General features: G+C 41.5%; 2 protein-coding genes and 1 pseudogene across 2 annotated transcripts in view; 1 reads left to right on the forward strand and 2 right to left on the reverse strand.

The window, feature by feature from the left end:
* Window positions 1-4,998: 4,998 nt before the first annotated feature.
* On the reverse strand, window positions 4,999-7,286 carry LOC147915954 (uncharacterized). Its single transcript, XM_087436443.1, has 3 exons — window positions 7,227-7,286; window positions 6,766-7,137; window positions 4,999-5,827 (listed from the first exon to the last, which is right to left on the reverse strand). The coding sequence occupies exons 1-3, from the start codon at window positions 7,284-7,286 to the stop codon at window positions 5,477-5,479; spliced, it is 783 nt and encodes a 260-aa protein (XP_087292569.1). The 3' UTR covers window positions 4,999-5,476.
* The window catches only part of USP34 (ubiquitin specific peptidase 34), a 243,433-nt gene continuing 230,495 nt past the window's right edge, over window positions 7,193-20,130 (forward strand). The window contains exon 1 of the mRNA XM_087436699.1: window positions 7,193-7,489. Within this exon, the coding sequence (XP_087292825.1) occupies window positions 7,447-7,489 (43 nt within the window). The 5' untranslated portion in view covers window positions 7,193-7,446. The remainder of the gene's footprint in view (window positions 7,490-20,130) is intronic.
* Window positions 19,340-19,718, reverse strand: LOC101394929 (large ribosomal subunit protein eL31 pseudogene; annotated as a pseudogene).

The following is a 20,130-nucleotide window of genomic DNA, read 5'->3' on the forward strand; positions in this document are numbered from 1 at the left end:
TTTATTTTTTTTTAAAGATTTTATTTATTTTTTGCCCCCAAAGCCCCAGTAGATAGTTGTATGTCACAGCTGCACACCCTTCTAGTTGCTGTATGTGGGACTCGGCCTCAGGCTGGACAGAGAAGTGGTGCCTCGATGCGCACCCGGGATCCGAACCCGGGCCGCCAGCATCACAGCGCGCGCACTTAACCACCAAGCCACAGGGCCGGCCCAGTCAGAATATTTTAAAATACAAATCTGATTGTGTTGCTTCCACACTTAAAAGCTTCCCACTGCTTTTGGGATCTAGGCCAAAATCTTTGCAAGATTTGAGTGCTCTGCAGTCTGGCACAGGCCTTCTCCTCCAACCATGTTCTGGTCCTACTGGCTTTATTTCTATTCCTAGAAATAGCCAAACAATTTTGTGTCTCAGAAGTTTTGCATATGCTTTTCCCTAGATCTGCATGAAACTTATATTAGTTTTCTAATGCTGCTGTAAGAAATTACCACAAATTTAGTGGCCTAAAACTAAATTTGTTTTAACAAACAAACATTATTTTATAGTTCTGTAAGTCGGTAGTCCAACATAGGTCTCACTGGGCTAAACCAAGGTACCAGCATGACTGTATTCCTTTCTGGAGGCTGAAGGGGAGAATCTGCTTACTTGTCCTTTCCAGCTTCCGGAGGCCACCCACTTTTTCTGGCTATGGCCCCCTTCCTCCATCTTCACAGCTAGGAATGTTGCATCTCTCTAACTACTCTTGTGCAGTCACAGCTTCCTCTGAGCCAAGCTGGGAAAGATTCTTTAATTTTAAAGCCTCATGTAATTAACTGAGCCCACATGAATCATCTAAAATAATCTCCCCATCTTAAGGTCCTTATTTGCAAAGTCCCTTTTGCCATGTAAGGTACCATATTCACAGATTCTGGGGATTAGGACATGGACACCTCTGGGGGCAGGCGACATTATTCTGTTCACCACACTACTTTTTTTTTTTGGTGAGGGATTGGCCCTGAGCCAACATCTATTGCCAATCTTCCTCTTTTTGCTTGAGGAAGATTGTCCCTGAGCTAACATCTGTGCCCATCTTCCTCTATTTTGTATGTGGGATGCCGCCACAGCATGGCTTGATGAGTGGCATGTAGGTCTGTGCCCAGTATCCGAACCCACCAACCCTGGGCCGCTGAAGCGGAGCATGTAAACTTAACCACTACGTCACAGGGCCAGCCCCTTACCCCACTATTTTTAATGACTGCATTGGGTTACAAAAACTCCAATAGTGGCTTTCGGGTTTTATTTTTGTTAGATAACCAAATATCTTTTATAGCAACAAGTAGGCAGTTGCTAACACTGATTCAGCTGCTCAACAACGCCACCAAGGTACCTGGGCCTTATCTCTTTCTACTCTGCCATCTTCAATGCCTTGGCTTTTGCTTCTTGCCTATAGGCTTATTGTTTCAGGATGGCTGTTGCTTCTCCAGATATTACATCTGTATTCAAGGCAGACAGAAGTGGGAAGGGCAGTGTACCAGATACTGTCCGTGCTCTGCCCATATCCTCTAGTTCTTATCTCTTCAGTGCAGTGGCCAGACTTTCAACTGCTAGCACCCACATTTCTATGCCTGAGGGTTTTCTCTGGCTGCCTGAGCAGAGAAGCCTGCTTTGTTGCCTACAACCCCGCCCCCCAGCAACACTCAATGACTAAAGGGAGTGGATGTAAATATCCAGCTTCCTTGTCCTTTGGGTAAGATGATTTTAAGGCAGATGTTTTAGGGCCGGCTCCGTGGCTTAGCGGTTAAGTGCGTGCGCTCTGATGCTGGCGGCCCGGGTTCGGATCCCGGGCGCGCCCCGGGGCACCGCTTCTCCGTCCAACGCGAGGCCGAGTCCCGCGTGCAGCAACTAGAAGGATGTGAACCTGTGTGCGGCTACTAGAAGGATGTGAACCTGTGACGTACAGCTATCTACTGGGGCTTTGGGGGGAGAAAAATGAATAAATAAAATCTTTAAAAAAAAAAAAAAATAAGGCAGATGTTTTAAATTGGTTTGTAGAGTTTCCCAGTGGTATTAGGCTCCAGTTACCCTCAGGAGTAAAGGGCTTGATAATGAATCCTTTATTGGATACCTATTTCTCCACTATCCTACCAGTGTTTCTTGGGACGACATCAAATTAAACTATTTCTGTTCGTATCCGTCTCAGGACCTGCTTTGGAGAGAATCCAAACCAAGATAGGCCATCATCACCTCTCTTCCTTCTTCCTGTCTTTAAAGCAGACAGTTGGTGCTGTAGTGTAAAGTTGGTGCTGTAGTGACTATCTTACAACTAGGAGGTGACAAGCCAGTATGTGGAGGGTGGAGTGGAAAGAAACAAAGAACTTGGGTCCATATCCTTGAGCCACTGTACCAGCCTCGGACTGTCTACTGTCAAACTGCCTGTTTGTTACAAGAAAAAAATAAGCCCTATTTGTTTAAGCCATTCTTTTTTTTTTTTTTAAGATTTTATTTATTTATTTATTTTTCCCCCAAAGCCCCAGTAGATAGTTGTATGTCATAGCTGCACACCCTTCCAGTTGCTGCATGTGGGACGCGGCCTCAGCATGGCCGGAGAAGCAGTGCCTCGGTGCGCACCCAGGATCCTAACCCGGGCTGCCAGCAGCGGAGCGCACGCACTTAACCGCTAAGCCACGGGGCCAGCCCTGTTTAAGCCATTCTTAATCGAAAATTTTTTTACTTGCAGTCCAATGAGTCCCTGATAGAAATAAACATAGAAATAAAGAAATTATAACTATAGCAAGAGCTATGAAGGAAATAAACAGTGTGTTGTGATAGAATATTATACGGGAGACGAGTTTTTTGGGATGATGTTTAAGTTGAAACCTCGAGGACAAGAGGTTAGCCATTTTGAAATTAGACAGCATGTCCCAGGAAGAAACAACATTCACCAAGACCCAGAGTAGGAAAAGTTTTTAAAAAGGAAAAGAGCAGAAAGCAGACCAGCGTGGCTGGAATGTAACAAGAGTGACGTTAAAAACTAGACAGAGGGGCTGGCCCAGTGGCATAGCGGTTAAGTTCTCATGCTCTGCTTCGGTGGCCCTGGGGTTGCAGGTTCAGATCCTGGCTCAGACCTATACACTGCTCATCAAGCCATGCTGTGGTGAGGTCCCATATACAAAGTAGAGGAAGATTGGCACAGATGTTAGTTCAGGGACAATCTTCCTCAAGCAAAAAGAGGAAGACTGGCAAAGATGTTAGTTCTGGGCCAATCTTCCTCACAATAAACAAAAACAAAACCAAAAACACCTGGATTGGGGAAGGCCCAAATAAAGTTTATTCTAAATACAATATGAAATATTGAAGGGATTTAAGCAAGGAAGTGATATAATTCAATTTATTTAAAAAAATAATCACTCTAGGAATTTAAGAATCAAACAGCAATTTGCTGAGCTTATGTATAAAGCATTGGGCTGCATGCTATGGATAGAATAAAACAGCATACCTGCCTTGTAATAATGGCCCTAAGTTCCACAAAACAGTGATGAGCGTGGGTGTGAGGAAAAGTAAATTCTGCAGTAATTCTGGCCTTTGATAGGAACACCAGGCTTTAACTCCAAACTCCAGAGACAAAAACCTTATGTTCAATATCTGCAACCAGAATGCTAAGAAGGGCAAATAATTTCCATGGCAATATTAATTTTCCAAAGTTGCTTCCAAAGTGGGGCTGGTTTTCAGGCAAGCACTTAGGAATATACTAAAAATATACTACCAACTTGAGAATTAGAAATTTCAAAGTACATTGTGTAATTTTACTCAAAGCATAATTCTACCACTAGATGGTGACATGTACACAAAATATTGAAAACAGTCATCCTTATCAATCCTCTAGCTATCCAAGGTGTATGGTGATTGCTGATTACCAGTTTGAAAATTCAGATTTACAGGAAGAATTTAGGGGATATTTTACCAGAGATTCTGCTTCATTATTCTTTCAGAATGCACACCTTTCAAACACATTAAAAGGTCTCTATTGATACACATACCAAGTCAGCACAGAAGAGTGTAGATCCTAGAGTTAGGAGGCAGGAAATGTTTTTATTGGCTTCCATGCCTGCATCTGTTAACAAGCAGCTGAAATAGACAAAGGGTTGGTAAACTACAGCCCATAGCCCACGGCCAGTTACATGTTTTTGTATGGTCTGTGGGCTAAGAATGGTTTTTACATTTTTCAATGGTTGAAAAAAATCAAAAGAAAAATAGTATTTTGTGACACATGAAAATATGAATATCAAATTGCAGTGTTCATAAATAAGTTTTATTGGAACACAGCCACACTTACTCCATTATATATTGTCTATGGCTGCTTTCACACTAACAGAGTTGAGTAGTTGTGATAAGAGACTTGGATTGCCCACAAAGCCTAAAATATTTAGTATCTGAACCTTTACAGAAAAAGTTTGTTGAGCCCTGAAGCGATGATTGAAGCGCAAAGATCACTTCTGACAATAATTCTCTAGATTCTCAAAGCATTTTAAACCAAGCATCATTTCACATAATTTTTAGAGGATAAAAAAAAAAACTAGGAGGCAATTTTTTTTTTTTTAAAGATTTTATTTATTTATTCCCCCCCCAAAGCCCCAGTAGATAGTTGTATGTCATAGCCGCACATCCTTCCAGTCGCTGTACGTGGGACGCGGCCTCAGCATGGCCGGAGAAGCGGTGGGTCGGTGGGCGCCCGGGGTTCCGAACCCAGGCTGCCAGCAGCGGAGCGCGCGCACTTAACCGCTAAGCCACGGGCCGGCCCCAGAGGCAAGTAATTGTTAAAAAAATATTTCTTTAAAGATCAGAGTGTGTCTTCAATACATCCTGGTACTTCACATCTATGGTAGTGGTTGTCCTCATTTTCAAGAACTGTTATGGGTCCTATGTGGTTTTAAAAGCATTGTTGACAGATATTTACAAATTGTCAAAAGAATAGCTGTATTAGTCAGGAGAGTGTTTGACTATAAGTAATGGAAATCTAAGAGTGGCTTAAGGAAAAAGGAATTTATTTTTCTCACATAAACAGTCTGGGGGCAGACGGCTGCTCAAGGATGCCTCAGGGACCCATACTTTATTATTCTGTATTACTAACTTTATGGTTGGCTTTTATCCTGCTTGTGGTTTCACTGTTAAAAAAAAAAATCACAAAATAGACGCTGTATTGTGTATCAAGACCATATTTCAGGCAGAAAGAAAAAAGCGTTAAGTGGCATGTCTGCTGAATTTGTCCTTTTTATTAGGAATGGGCAAGTCTTTCCAAAAGACCCACTCTGCAGATCTCTGCTTACATTTTGTTTGCAAGAACTCAAACATAGGGCCCTCCTCCAGAGAAACTATCCCATGATTGGTTTTATTTTATTTATTTTTTAAATTTTACTTATTTATTTTTTTCCCCAAAGCCCCAGTAGATGGTTGTATGTCATAGCCGCACATCCTTCCAGTCGCTGTACATGGGACGCAGCCTCAGCATGGCCGGAGAAGCCGCGCGTCAGCGCGCGCCCAGGCTCCAAACCCGGGCCAGCCAGCGGTGGAGGGCGCCCACTTAACCGCGAAGCCACGGGGCCGGCCCGCCATGATTGGTTTTAAAGCAATCATAAATATTTCTTGGGGCTTTCCTTCCTGAGAGGAAGGTCTCGCAGCTGCCACCTGAAAAAAGACAAACTTGGATTTGGCAAGGAAGAAGAGGGGTGGGCGGGAGCGGATGTTGGATGGACAATGTCTGCTACAGGATCCAGTCAAGTCTGCAGAAACCCAAGTTTTATAGCGCAGAAGGGAAGATGATGGCACAATAGCTCTACAGCTCCCGAGGATCACCTGTTAATAAGAGGCAACTTAGAACAGGTTGGGCACAAACTTTTTACAGCATCAACTTCAAACAGCAGAAAGGCAAAGAACACTGAGAAGGTGGTCCTGGCGTGGAAAGATGGTGTGACATAACCTCGACAAAACCTCTAAAAGGATTACCACAGGGCCTTAATAGCTGCTCTGATTACAGTTCTAAGAATACTATGTACACTACCTTCCGGACTTTTCAGTCACATCTCTATATAAACATACTGGGTATAGAAATCAGTAAGGAAGGTATTAGGTGTAGACGGGAGGAAAATTTTCCTACCCTCACTAGTTAACACACCACCAAACTTTAGCTGAGTGTTCCCTTTCCTTCACCTGTTCTTCACTTCCCGCTCCCCATCTTCATATCCTGTTGTTTGCTCTTCGCTGAGAAGCACAGTACGCTATTTCAGGTGAAGAGTTGTAGATGGGCCATTCGCGAAGGGCCCTCTTGCGTAAAAAGGAGGAGATGCCATGTGAACACTCTTCACTCCGCCATTTCTAGCCACATCAAGGTGTCTTACTGCTCGAGGACGGATGAGCCTTACAGAGTCGAGAGTAGCGATAAACACGGATGCAGGCTACGCCGGCCCCCGGGCTGTTCCATCCTCACAAAGCCCCGCGGGGAGGGGGCCGTGTGCCTCAACCTGGGCTGCGGCGTCGCCCCGGCCCGGCCCCCCATCGCCCTCCAGCCTTCCCCACCCCCAAAGCTTGAGCGCGGAGGAGGGGCACATGGGAGCTACCAGCACCAATTCCCCTTCGTGGGCCCGGAGGAAAAACGGCGCAGCGCAGGGGCGGGGGACAGGGCGGCGCTCGCGACCCGGCGCTCGCTGGGCCTCAGAGCCCGCGGAGTAGGCCGCGGTGGGCAACGTCGCGCAACCGCGACCCGCTCGGTGCCTCCGCCATCTTCGCCGACTCACCCGGACTCCCCCCGCGGCCGCGCTGGCTTCGTGTTTTCCTTCCGGCCGCTGACAGAGATCCGGGCTGGGCGGGGTGGGCGAGCGCGTGGAGGGGGTGGACCGAGGGCGGGGAGGCCGGACGGAAGAGGAAAGGGAGGGCGGCGAGCCGGCCGCGGCGGGGTGTGGGGCGTGCGGCGTGTGTGCGGAGGGAGAGGTGGGAGGGCGGGAGGCGAAGAGAGGGCGGGAGGCGGAGGAATGAGAGCGCGAGGCGCTTCTCGTCAGGTCCTTCGCCCGGGCGGAAAGAGCCGAGCGCAGCCCGAACGCTCTATTAAAATGGCGGCGGCGTCGGCGGTGGCCGCGGCGTCTGGTCGGTGAAGTGACTCTGCTGCTTCTCTCCCCACCCGCCCCCTCCTCCCTCTCCCTCCCCGTCCTTCCCCCCCTTCCCCGCCGCCGGCGCCTCTGCGCCCCTCCGGCCTGCGCACCTCCCCTCGCCCCCCTCCTCTCCCCCGCCCGCTCCGGGGACCGCCGGCCCCCTCCCCCATCCTCCTGCTCCCCGCCCCGTCCCCGCCGCCGCCCGCCCTCGTCGCCTCCCCGCCCCGCCGGCCGGCCGGCCCCCTCCTCCGCCTCTCTCCCCTCCCCCCCGCCGGTCGGGATCAGTCAGTGCGATCCGAAGCGGGGGAGGGGGGGGGCGGCGGCCGAACGATGTGCGAGAACTGCGCAGACCTGGTGGAGGTGTTAAATGAAAGTAAGTAGCCGCGGCGTCGGGGTGCGCGATTTGGGGTCCCCGGGCTGCCGCGGCCTGGGGGAGGCGACGGCCGAGCCGGGCGGCGTGCGGGCCTAGCGCCCCGGGAAGGTGCGCGGTTGCGCGGCCGGCTCGGCGCCTCGGGCCCAGCCCGGCCCGGTTACCTGGGCGCCCGAGATGGGGCCGCCGCGGAGCTCCGGCCAGGCCCGGCCTGAGCGGTCTCAGCTCTCGGAAAGTTTCCTCATTACAGGTGTCAATTAATGAAGGCACTAATGAGCCTTCGCCTCCTTCACCCTGCCGGGAAGGTGAGGGGAGGTGGGGTCCGAGGACGAGGCTTTCCTCCGCAGCCGAACCCTTCGACGCTCCGGCCGCCCTCTTTGATTTTCAGCGTGCGGCGGAGGCCTCTCTTACCTGCTAATTTTCATTAAACTCCCTGGGAGGAGGTTGGTGCTTTTCCCCTCCCTTGGGGGCGTGTGGTGTATTAAATCCTTCTGCCAGCCTTTAAATAGCTGAAAATGAACTGTGATAGTGATGATTGGAACCTTCATTCCTATTTTTTAAAAAATTAGCTAATGATATTCCTTTTTAGTGTACCATTCGTCGTTTTAATGGTAAATTCTGTTATATTGAGGAGAGCACTGTACTACAGATACCATCCCCAGGATAGTCATGGCCCATCTCCTGGAATGAAAGGCCTTCTTATACTTTTGCTTATTAAAGAGCGTACATTGATCTTTTCTAGCCAGATTGTTTTAATTTATTTTATTCCCGACCCTTGTAAGATGGTATTTTAGCTTAAAGAAACAAGATATATTGCAAGTTTACTTCTGGGCCCAAAGGCCTGGTTGGACGAGGTGAATTAGATAAAAGATTAATTTACAAAAACTTGATTGATGAGACAATGCTCATTTTTGAACAGCTTATGTGGGTTTTGGATTTGTGTTCTGTGTGTGAGACTTCGAAAGACTTCTACCTGTTTTCTAGTATAATTTCTTTAAAACAATTGATTTATAAAATGTGTCATCTTGTTTGTGTTTGAATTTAATTAATTATTTATGTGTTTGAATTTCACTTTACTGACCAAAGGCAGCAATAAAAGTGGAAGGATTCTATTTTACTTTCAACTGTGCATTTACTTCCTGACAGGTGGAAGTAGGCTTTTGCACATATTCAAACTATACTTTCCAATATTTGTCATTTTAAATTTTCCTAGAATTTTAAGGTTATTTGTATTTATTTTGAGATACTTCTATTTTTGGTGCAGGTGGTTTATGATATGATGATAAACATAAGTCGTTAGTACTTATTTCAGTAAATCGTATTTTAATTTCAGATGTAAGTTATGTGATTATGGCATTATTATTCTCAAATTGGAAAATGAATAGCTTTGCTACCTAGTATATATTAGGGAAAACTGCTTTTAGTAATGTGGTGTTTTAAAAAGTATTTTAAATTTAGTTAGGAAAATTAATTTTAAACACAGTATCTAAAGAAACTAAAGTTTGTTAATCTTTATTAACTTTTGAAAAGAGACATAATGAAAGGTTCTATTGAAGATTTTTTGGGAAACCCCTAGAAATTTGTTTAGAAGCACTCAGAAGTGCAGTGGATTTATGGAGAGTTAGAAACGTGGAGAATTGAAGTAGAATTGAGCTTTTATTACCTTAAAGTAAATATAGTTAGTTGAACCAGGTTCACAAAATCTGGCCATGCAGACCCTCTAAGAAACCTGTTTTAATGAACAAATAAGAAGGATTTTCTGTTTGTGTATAAGCCAATGGTCTCTAAAAATACTTAAGACAGTCTCTTAATATTTCTTTTAAGACTCAGTTTAAAAATCTCACAATGATGCTTTCTTTTTAAAAAAAAAAATACTGCAGCAATTTTATTTGTAGATTATACCAAGCTATTACAAGTTACCTTTTTTTCCTGTAGTTTTGAAATTGTTTTCATTTTTCCTTTGTGTAGTTCCTGTATCCCAAGCATAAGACTCTTAAGTTCCCTGAGAGAGGGGGTATTCCTATATCTCATTACAGTAACATTTATCCATGACTGGGTAGGAGCATGATGGTTGGAACTTGATAAAACTTGTTGAATTGAAGTAGGTTATATGTCTTTCTTGTAATCTTGCTCACAATAATTATCTAAGTCTGTCCTTTTTTCTACCATAGGTTGTGCAAAGATGAACAATAATCCATCCTTGATTAGAGATTCAGAGTTAAAGTCTCAAAATAATGTGTTCAGAGTTCATCTCTCAATGTAACTCCCCATAACAGTTTACTCAAGAGAAGTAAATTATGTGTATTTTTGAGTGTTGTGTTTCAAGTTGATGTTGAAAAAGATAGGCTTTTGGTATTTTTAAAAAATAATTCTATTTCTTGTCAAATTTACAAACCCTGATCAAACTTAAAGTATGCCTGAACACATGAGTAAATGTATAATTTAAAAATTTTGTGTTTTAAATGAAAGAGTAGACATGATGTGGATAGTATCGCTTTATATCTGATATGCAAAGAGTTTTTGATAAGGGTAAAGACTTTATATGAAATATTTATTTTAAAATTTGCCAGAATGTAATGTAGTTAAGATAAAAATTGGTTAACAAAAGATTGTAAATAGCTTCCATTTGTCATCAGTTTTTGATGAGAGTATTAGTATTACTAGTTACACCTCTAGTCCTGCTGAGAATCTGAAGCTGTAAACTTGCACCATGGAAACCTATACAGGTATACAGACACAATTTTGCCTGCAGGTTAAGGGCTCGTTGCAGCCTGTCTGTGGAACCAGGCTAAGGATGCCATAATAAGGACCCCCTCATCCCTTTTTTGTTTTTGTTTTTGTTTTTTGATGAGGAAGATCAGCTCTGAGCTAACATCCATGCCAATCCTCCTCTTTTTTGCTGAGGAAGACTGGCCCTGGGCTAACATCCCTGCCCATCTTCCTCTACTTTATATGGGACGCCAACACAGCATGGCTTGAGAAGCAGTGCATCGGTGCACGCCCGGGATCTGAACCCCGGGCTGCCAGCAGTGGAGCGCGTGCGCTTAACCGCTACACCACCGGGCCGGCCCCTCATCCCTTTTTAAATATGGTTTTGACAGATATCTTAAAACTTGAAATTATACTTCAAGATAGCTTTTGGCTTTAGTGTTAGAATAAAAAAGTCTCAACAATGCTAACATATTTGAGTTTCCATTTTCTTTTCAATGCTTTGTTTTTAGTAAGGAAGATATTTTAAAAGCTTGAAGTGTATTGAGTGAATTTTGCTACTGTCAGTTTGTGGGGTTGCATTCAGTTTAGGAAATAATTTTACGTTTATATTCCTATGCTTGTTCTGTTGAGTTTGTGAATTTGCTGCTTTTATAGCTACTTTTTTTTTTTTATAATTTTATTTATTTATTTTTCCCCCCAAAGCCCCAGTAGATAGTTGTATGTCATAGCTGCACATCCTTCTAGCTGCCGTATGTGGGACGCAGCCTCAGCATGGCCACAGAAGCGGTGTGTCGGTGCGCACCCGGGATCTGAACCCGGGCCGCCAGCAGCAGAGCGCGAGGACTTAACCGCTAAGCCACGGGGCCGGCCCTATAGCTAGTTTTGTGAACCAGTTTACTAAGTCCAAAGCATTTCTGGATGTTGATGAGAAGTTGGAGACCTGAAGTTATGCTTTAGGCCAAGGCCATAGCTAGCTCACTAGTAAGTTGAGGTCATTATTTGCCTTAGTAAGGTAAATTTCTCTGAGAGCAGAGTGAAAATGGCTTTAAATGTACATCAATCTTTTAAACCATTTGTATGTTGTGGATTTTATTCTGAGTGTGTTTAGTGAATTACAGTTTACCACATGTTTAAAATGGACAATTTATTTGTCCCACCTAACTATCCTTTGAGATAATCAGGAGCAAGTATTGATATCTCAATTTTAAAGGTGAAGAACTTGAACCTCAGAAAGGCTAAGTGGTTTGCTAAAGATCACCTGACACTTGCTTAGTTAGTAGTCATATCTAAGTAGAATTCAAGATACTCTATCAGTATTTGCAAAATAATTCTGTTTGCATTTTATTTTTAAAGCAGAATATTTTATTGAGCGGTTTGTGTTGGGTACTTTATCAATTCTTTGAGGTAGGTACTCTATCACCCTTTTCAGATAAGAGAACCAAGGCTTAGAGTTTACATAACTTGCTTAGAGTCACATGACTATATTCAATGGAGCCGGGATTTGAACAGGACTTAATCCCAGGTTAGGCTAAAAGCTCATGCTCTTATGAGTTATGCTATGCTGTATAAACTTTATGATGATCTATTCAAATGAAAGACATTATTATGAGTATACTGTTTGATTGGAAAAATATATAAAAATATAATAATTTTTTATTTTCACAAATTCAGACATAAGTCCAGGGTAATTGTAGTAGGAATTTAAAAGTGGTGGTAAATAGGGGCTGGCCCAGTGGTGTAGTGGGTAAGTTTAATTTTTATTTATTTATTTATTTTTTCCCCCAAAGCCCCAGTAGATAGTTGTATGTCATAGCTGCACATCCTTCTAGTTGCTGTATGTGGGACGCGGCCTCAGCATGGCTAGAGAAGCAGTGCGTCTGTGAGCATCCGGATCCGAACCCGGGCCGCCAGCAGCAGAGCGCACACACTTAACCGCCAAGCCACGGGCCAGCCCGTGTAGTGGGTAAGTTTGTGCTCTGCTCTTCAGTGGCCCAGGGTTCTCGGGTTTGGATCCCAGGCACAGATCTACACACTGCTTGTCAAGCCATGCTGTGGCGGCGTCCCACATGCAAAATAGAGGAAGATTGCCACCGATCTTAGCTCAGGGACAATCTTGCTCAAGCAAAAAGAGGAAGATTGGCAACAGATGTTAGCTCAGGGACAATCTTTCTCACCAAAAAAAAAAAAAAGTGGTAAGTATAGCTGAATGGGAATCTGTCTTAATGTTGTTTGTCAGCAATGAGCCCTTTAATAAACTACACATTTCTAGGATTTTTCAGATATTAGTATATAGGCACTAAATAATTAAATCATTAGTAACAACATCTTTCGGTAAACATTTAATTCTAAAATTTGATTGTTAAAATTGGAAATTTGATTTTACTGCAATACAAAGTCCCAAATTATGGATTTTTATTTGGTAAATTAATCTTGCTAAGTATATATCCTCTTAAACCAATTAGTATTTGAAATACTGTTTTTCGAACATAATAGTATTCACAATTTCAATTCAAATATCTTTATAAAGTAACTTATAAATCATAAAGCACTATAAATGTGTAGTAAATTATTAATATGCAGGCTATCTACATCGTCAATGATAGCTGTTGATAACTAGCTTTAACACAGTATTCATGAAACGTGTTAATGTTTCTTGTATGTTTAATAATAGTATCCATATGTCTACTTTACAAGTATTTCTTATGTGTAGATTGTGCATTAATAAGAATTTTTATGTTTTCAGAAAGAGAAAGTCAGAAACTTAATGACTTGACCAGGGTGTGACAGACCAGGGCCAAATGGGCTGGTCTACCTTTCTCTTTTTTACTTACTCTAATTTTTTTCTAATTATAAAGGTTACATATTCTCATTATAGATGTATTGCAAACTATTCAAGTGTAAATCACCTGTAATCTTACCATCCAGTGATGATTCCTGTTGATGCTTTGAAATATTTTTCCATCTTATTTTTTTGGTACACATATACATTTTTAAAATTGAGAATGAGATATATGTAGTTTAATATCTAGCTTGTTTCACTTAACATTATGTTTGATCATTTCTCTTTTTAACTTTTTTGAAAACGTTATTTTTTGTCTGTATAATATTCCATTTTGTGTACAATTTAATATTTCCCTATTGTATGTGTTCATTTCTCCCATATTATAAATAATGCTGCATTCTTGTATATATAAATCTTTTAATTACATCACTGGTTGCTTAAGATAGATTCCCAGAAGTGATTACTGTGTCAAAAATATAAACATTTTTGCTTATATTGTCCAGTTGTTTTCCAGAAAGGATATACAGATTTCCATTCTTTCAACAGTGTCTGAGCAACTTGGGCGCTCTCATTTGTGTTGAATATTATCCTTAAAAAAATGTTATTTTTGCAAAAAATGTAATTACCAGTTACTAGTAAGTTGAAACACTCATTTTTATTGGCTGTTTGCATCTGTTGTTTAATGCATTGCTTGTGTTCTTTTCCCTTTTGTCAGATTTTAATGTTTTATATTATTAACTTATAAGAGCTGTTCTATTAAGTATATCAGCCCTTGGTCAAATTCACCCTGTACATTTTTTCCTGCTTTTTTGTTTGCTTTTTCATTTTGGTATTTTTAATTATACATTTTTAAAAAATGTTTTATATTGTTCAGCTTCTCCAGAGTCACCTGTATAAAACACAATATATGATTATCATATTACCTCCTTTAAACTGTCATAGCTCTTCCTTGCCCACGAATAAAGTCTTAACTTCTTAGCCTGGCATGTGTGTCATAGCAGTTTGGCTCAAACTTGTCTTTCTAGCCTTACTTCTCACTTTTTTTGTGAAGCTTCTTAAATCTTTTCCAACCTCTCTCAAAATGACTTTTACCTTTAAATTGAGAATACCTACTTGTTACAGCCCCTCTTCTTTTATTTTTTAGTTAACGTTAGCCTCTTCTGCTGGATGGTGAATTCCTTAAAGTCAGGAGCCATGTTTTATTTCTTCTTTTCCTAGGCCTAATATAGTGCATTGTAGAGAGTAGGTGCTTAGTAAACATTTTAATTAATGAAAAGTTGTTGTAGAAGAGGAGTGTGATTGCCTAGGTAAATCAGTGTTCTTGGACCTGTAGTCAGTGGTGATTTAGATTTGAGAATTTCTGGATGAAGTATGCTGTAGCTGCAGATTATATCATATATACTGCTTTTTATTACCTTATAAACCAGTAGGTATATGCTTATAAAAAATGTCCACCCTAACCAACTATGTTCTAAATTAATAGGCAATGCAAAAAGGCAAAAATGCATTCTTTTTCTTCGTAAGTGGTGAGATTTGGGTCTGTGGGATGAAATTTGGCTAAATTACCTTTTTTTGTGTGTGTGTGAGGAAGTTAGCCTGAGCTAACATCTGTTGCCAATCCTCCTCTTTTTGCTGAGGAAGGTTGGCCCCGGGCTAACATTGGTGCCCATCTTCCTCTACTTTCTATGGGACGTAGCCACAGCATGGCTTGACAAGCGGTGTGTCGGTGCGCGCCCAGGATCCGAACCTGCAAACCCTGGGCTGCCACAGTGGAGCGCGTGCACTTAACTGCTAGGCCACTCGGCCGGATCCTAAATTACTTTTATTTAGGACTTTATATACTGGGAAAATAATTGGACTTTTTGCCTTTTAATGTGATTAATACCTGTTAATGTTACTTTTCTCTCAAATTTCATAGAAATTAAAAAGTCTCCAAATGTAGGTTACTCAGTTAATTGAGAATTGACATAGTATAACCCTGGCCTCCTCTTGCACTTTCCTTACTGTGGTGGAAGACGAGTTTCTCTTCCTGCCCAGGCCATGACCTCTTCTAAAGAACTTATCTTGCTTACATTGCCTGGAAGACCCTATTCCCTAGCCATAGCTGATTGAATTCCAGATAGACTCTTGACCTGATGCATTGTTGGGGCTGCTGGTGATCATTCAGATTTTTCCTGTCAGAATGTTGGAATTAAAGTAGCCGTGAGCAGCTGAGCTAGAGTAAGTGCTTTGACAGGCTGACGTGAGGGAGCAGAAGCATTGAGCAGGTGGACGACGCTGTTTGCAGAAGAGAATTGGGACAGATTTGTGGAAGTGGTTGGCATTGAAGCTCCATAAAGAGATAGAAGATAATACCCTGGTGGCTTTCCAATACTGAAGCTAGAGTTCCTTTTGAGCTATCTCCCCTGTATGTACCATTTGAGTTAATGTGCAACTAAAAGAGTTTTGATTCCAGTATTGCCCCTTGATGAGCAGGCCTATATTGGATATTCGTTGTAATCCTTAGATGTGAGTGCTCCATTATAATCTGGTTTAGGTTCTTGGAACATGTTGGACAAGTGTCATCTGTGGTGTTTTGGTGGCAAGAGAAAACTTAAAAACCCCTGTCATTGATAACTTCTCTCTCTCCCTGGGTGTTTAGTCTTTTTCAAAAGAATGGAAGTAGCTTTGTTGTTTGTCATTCTAAAAAGGATACCTGGCTTTTTTAGAAAAAAGTCAAATAGTACAGACAATAATAAGAAAGTTAGGAGAATCTGAAACTCTGTATGCCAGAGAAATCATTGTTCATGTTTTGGTAAACATCTCTCAAGTCATTCTTTTCTCTTTCCTCAGATACACTATTTTATGTAAATAAACTAATTGCATGTTACCCTATATCATTTTTATTAATAAGATATAGGCACTGTTCTATGTTAATATGCACTTACATTATAATTTTTAATGGCTTCAGTGTAGTATTCCGTTATTTGGTGATACTGTAACTTAACCAGTCCTCTATTGATGGGCATTTGGGGTGTTATATGTCTTGGTGTAATTGTCTAATTATCGCCTTGGATCTAGTCTGTGAAGTCAGATTGCTGAGTAGCTCATACAGCATATCTGGAAGGAAATCTGGCAATATGATAAAACTTAAAAAAATAAATTTATCCTTGTAACATCAGAACATCAGTATATAGACTTCATGGTCTTAAAGTGTTTATTTTGACTTCCAGGTCTGTGGGGCTGTTTTAGCAATGTACATTAGCAATTTAGCAATGTATTGGTTCTAAACCACCGTAAGACAAAATAGGAAGGAACTTTTTATTCTGGGTAACTTTGTTGCAAGACTTATGAACCGTATTCTGATTATTGAGAAAGTCTCAGAAACCAATGATGAATGTAGAAGTGTAAGAGCAGTAGTAAGAGCACTACTAGCTCAGAATAAATTGAGACTTAAGAAAATGCTTAAGACAATAGGGCTGTTGAAGTTGTGTTCCAAGTCAGACGATAAATAGGGAGACAGTGGACCCACTGCTTGGTAGAGTGGTATAATAGAGCTTAGTGGTCATTGGAATGTTGTTTTATTCTAATAATACTTTGTTTCCGTTTTCCCCTCCAAGAGGAGTCTCCAAATCAGCAGGATAAATCATATATTAAGAGGAAATCTAACCTTCAGATTGGTGAGGAATAATGAGAGCTTTGTTAGTGATATTAAGAGTTAAAGTCTCCAAGTCTGGGCAGATTCCACTCAGTGAAGGTTGTGTGATTGTGAAGCTTTCGCTGTTAAGTTTCCAGAAGAGCAGAAATTGGCAAGTATTGTCTTAGGTTATTTTTTCCCCCTCATTTTGGGAACTGCAAGAGAAACTTGTCGCTGTTAAATAACTAATCACTTAGTAAAGTGTGAAAGGATAGTAAAAAAATTGGTATGGCACTATTAAGTAACTTATATTAAACCAATCTCAGTTTTTTCTTTGATCTGGAAACCAGTATAGTAAAACATGGAAATGCCACTATAGATATGACATTTTGATTACATCAAGGCGCTTGACAGAATCTGATGCTATGCTTGTGGAAAAGATGAGATGTATTTTTTTGTCAACCTAGAGGGATTTGACTGGTGGCAAGCCACAGATTCTTGTCCTTAATTCTTTTCTCTTCAAGATTTTCAGTAATGATCCCTAGTTTATAAACTGTTCCTTGGAATGGAATTGGTCCTATTTGGAGGGAGTGAGGGGGACTTTGAAACCTCTTCTCTTGTATCAAAATGAAAAGCTCATTTTGATCTGTTTTATAAATTGGAGTTCTATGTAAGATTTCTTTTGGGGAGAAAAAGGTGTGGCTGCTTTATAAATAAGTAAGCATTGTGCCCAGATTACAGGAGATAGTAGCGCAGTGCTTGTACAATTGAAATATACAACACAATGATGATAATCTACTTCTGAAGCTATTTGAACACTGTGTAATTTCACATATCTTCACTGAACCTCACAACAGTCATGAGAAACAGAATGATTTGGCCAAGGTTACACAGCTAATAAGTAGCAGAGCTAGGACTAGAGTTTAGTTTTTCTTATTTCTATTCAGTGTACTTTTCACTGACCATGCTGTCTTTTTTTTAAAGAGAAGTTTGCCTGTGGGAGTTGGGAAACTCATTAAAAACTGTTAAAGGGACTATGGAGACATTAATTCTGGCTGAAGTGGACCAGGCAAGGTTTTGAGGAAGATGGAAGTTTGAACTGGGCCTTTAAATGGTTGGAATAGTTGCTGCGAATGAGGGGAGTGGAGCGGCTTATGGCTTACCACGATTTGTGAGGCTCTGCATGACGTAGCCACTGCTAACCTCATCCCCTTGCTTGCTTAGCCTTCTTTCAGTGATATTCTTTGCTGCCACTGAGCCTTTATGTATTCTTGGAACTTATTACCTCCCTTTGCCTTCAAGTCTTGACTTAAATGTTATTTTTTCAGAAAGGCCTTTCTTGAACGTCCAATCTAAAGTAGTTCTGGTTCTTATCCCTCATAGCACTTACCACAGTTTAGAATCATGTATTTATTTTTATTTATTTGTTCAATGACTTTTTATTTTACAGGACTGTAAGTTCTATGATTGCAACTATCTGTTATATTAACGAAGTTTCACAGTGTCTGCACATACTAGGATTGTTACTTATTTGTTAAAATATCTGAAAAATCTTAAGATCACTGTAGGTGGGTAGTGGAAGAGAGACAAGGGTAGGCTGGATGTGGTGGTTTTTCCTGTTTTCTTGGATATTTCATATACTGTCAATCCTTGCTTTTGTGATGTCCTGCTCACCACCCGCCTTCGTAAAAAGGTGCTTCATTGATTTAAAAAACAAAACACATTTTGTCAAGATTTTTTTTTTTTTTCTTTTAAAAAAAATTCCTGAATGTCCCTTGATACTAATACCCAGGGGTTAAAAAGCTAAGATTAGGACGCCGGCCTGATGGTGTTGCGGTGAAGTTTCTGTGCTCTGCTTTGGTGGCCCAGGATTTGCAGGTTCAGTTCCTGGGCGCAGACCTACGCACCGGTTATCAAGCCATGCTGTGGCAGGCGTCCCACATATAAAGTAGAGGAAGATGGGCATGTATGTTAGCCCCAGGGCCAGTCTTCCTCAGAAAAAAAAAGAGGAGGACTGGCAACAAATGTTAGCTCAGGGCTAATCTTCCTCACACACGTACACAAAAAAAGAAACAAAAGCTAAGATTGGGAATTACTTTTTGAACCAGTTAGGACCCTGTTGCAAGGACCAGAAAGTAAAAACAGACTGTTTGGCAGAAACAAAAAGGATTTTTTAAAGCTATAGCTAAACAGTCCAGGTGTGTATTTTTGGGTGTGGTCTACTCTTAATCTATGGATTCATAACATTATCAAGACTTCATTTCTTTATAGCTTGCTCTGCTGTGCTTCCTTGGTTTTTGACCTCAGTTTGGCCCTTCTCATGGTAGCGGAAATGGCTGCTGCACCATCTTTATATCACACTGTTTGGAAATCACATGTTTATACTGTGCAGAGCAAAAGAGAGAGAATCTCTTCTGAAACATACTGTCTGAGAACAAGGAAGCTTCTTTTCCTAAAACCTCAATAGCAAATGGCACTTCATATATTCATTGGCCTTATTCCTGATACAGAGTTCAAAGAGGATGGATTTTGATTGGCTTAAACTAATTGTGACCCATTTCCTGAAGCTGATCTCACCTAAACCTCATAGATAAAAAAGTAGATGTTTCCCAAAAAGAAATTTGGCATGTTGTGACCATGAAGAAGGTGAAATTATTTCTGGGCAGCAAGCACACAGTCTACTGTACTATAATGAAAACCTTTTTTTTTTTTTCGGTGGTTTTATAACTTGATTTGACAACGGTTAGTTCTCATCCACATTGACTATCTGTAGGTTTTTAATAAAAAGTGGTGATGGTACATAGGTAACAGAGTATAGAGTTTGTTTGGTGAATCTTCATCCTCATTGTGTTTTCTAAACAACTGCACGTGAATACAGTATGTGACATTCCTTATTCCTTTAGCCCAGACAACTTTGTTGAGCCTGGTGTCAATGCACATATCCAGAGTTCCCATCTCCTTCATGGCAAATTTCTGGATCTCTTTGAGCGTCTGAGGGACACGCTTCTTGAAGCCCACTGCATGGATGCACTTATGAATGTTGATGGTGTATTCTCTGGTCACTACCTTGTTGATGGCAGAATGACCCTTTTCTTCTCCCTACCTTTCTCTGTGGGAGCCATTCCCTAGGCTTAGGTTGGAAAGTTGAAAACCATTTCTTAACATTATATTTACTTTTTTGTGTGTGTGTGTGAGGAAGATCAGCCCTGAGCTAACATCCGTGCTAATCCTCCTCTTTTTTTGCTGAGGAAGACTGGCTCTGAACTAACATCTATTGCCAATCCTGCTCTTTTTTTTTTTTTTTCCCCCAAAGCGCCAGTAGATAGTTGTATGTCATAGTTGCACATCCTTCTAGTTGCTGTACGTGGGACGCGGCCTCAGCATGGCGGGAGAAGCGATGCGTCGGTGCGCGCCCAGGATACGAACCCGGGCGGCCAGTAGCGGAGCACGCGCACTTAACCGCTAAGCCACGGGGCCGGCCCACATTATATTTACTGAATTGATTATTTTGTATGTGTCTTACCTTAACTCTTT

Source organism: Ceratotherium simum, chromosome 11, assembly GCF_057802395.1.
Source record: "Ceratotherium simum simum isolate JZ-2026a chromosome 11, ASM5780239v1, whole genome shotgun sequence".
NCBI lineage: Eukaryota > Metazoa > Chordata > Mammalia > Perissodactyla > Rhinocerotidae > Ceratotherium > Ceratotherium simum.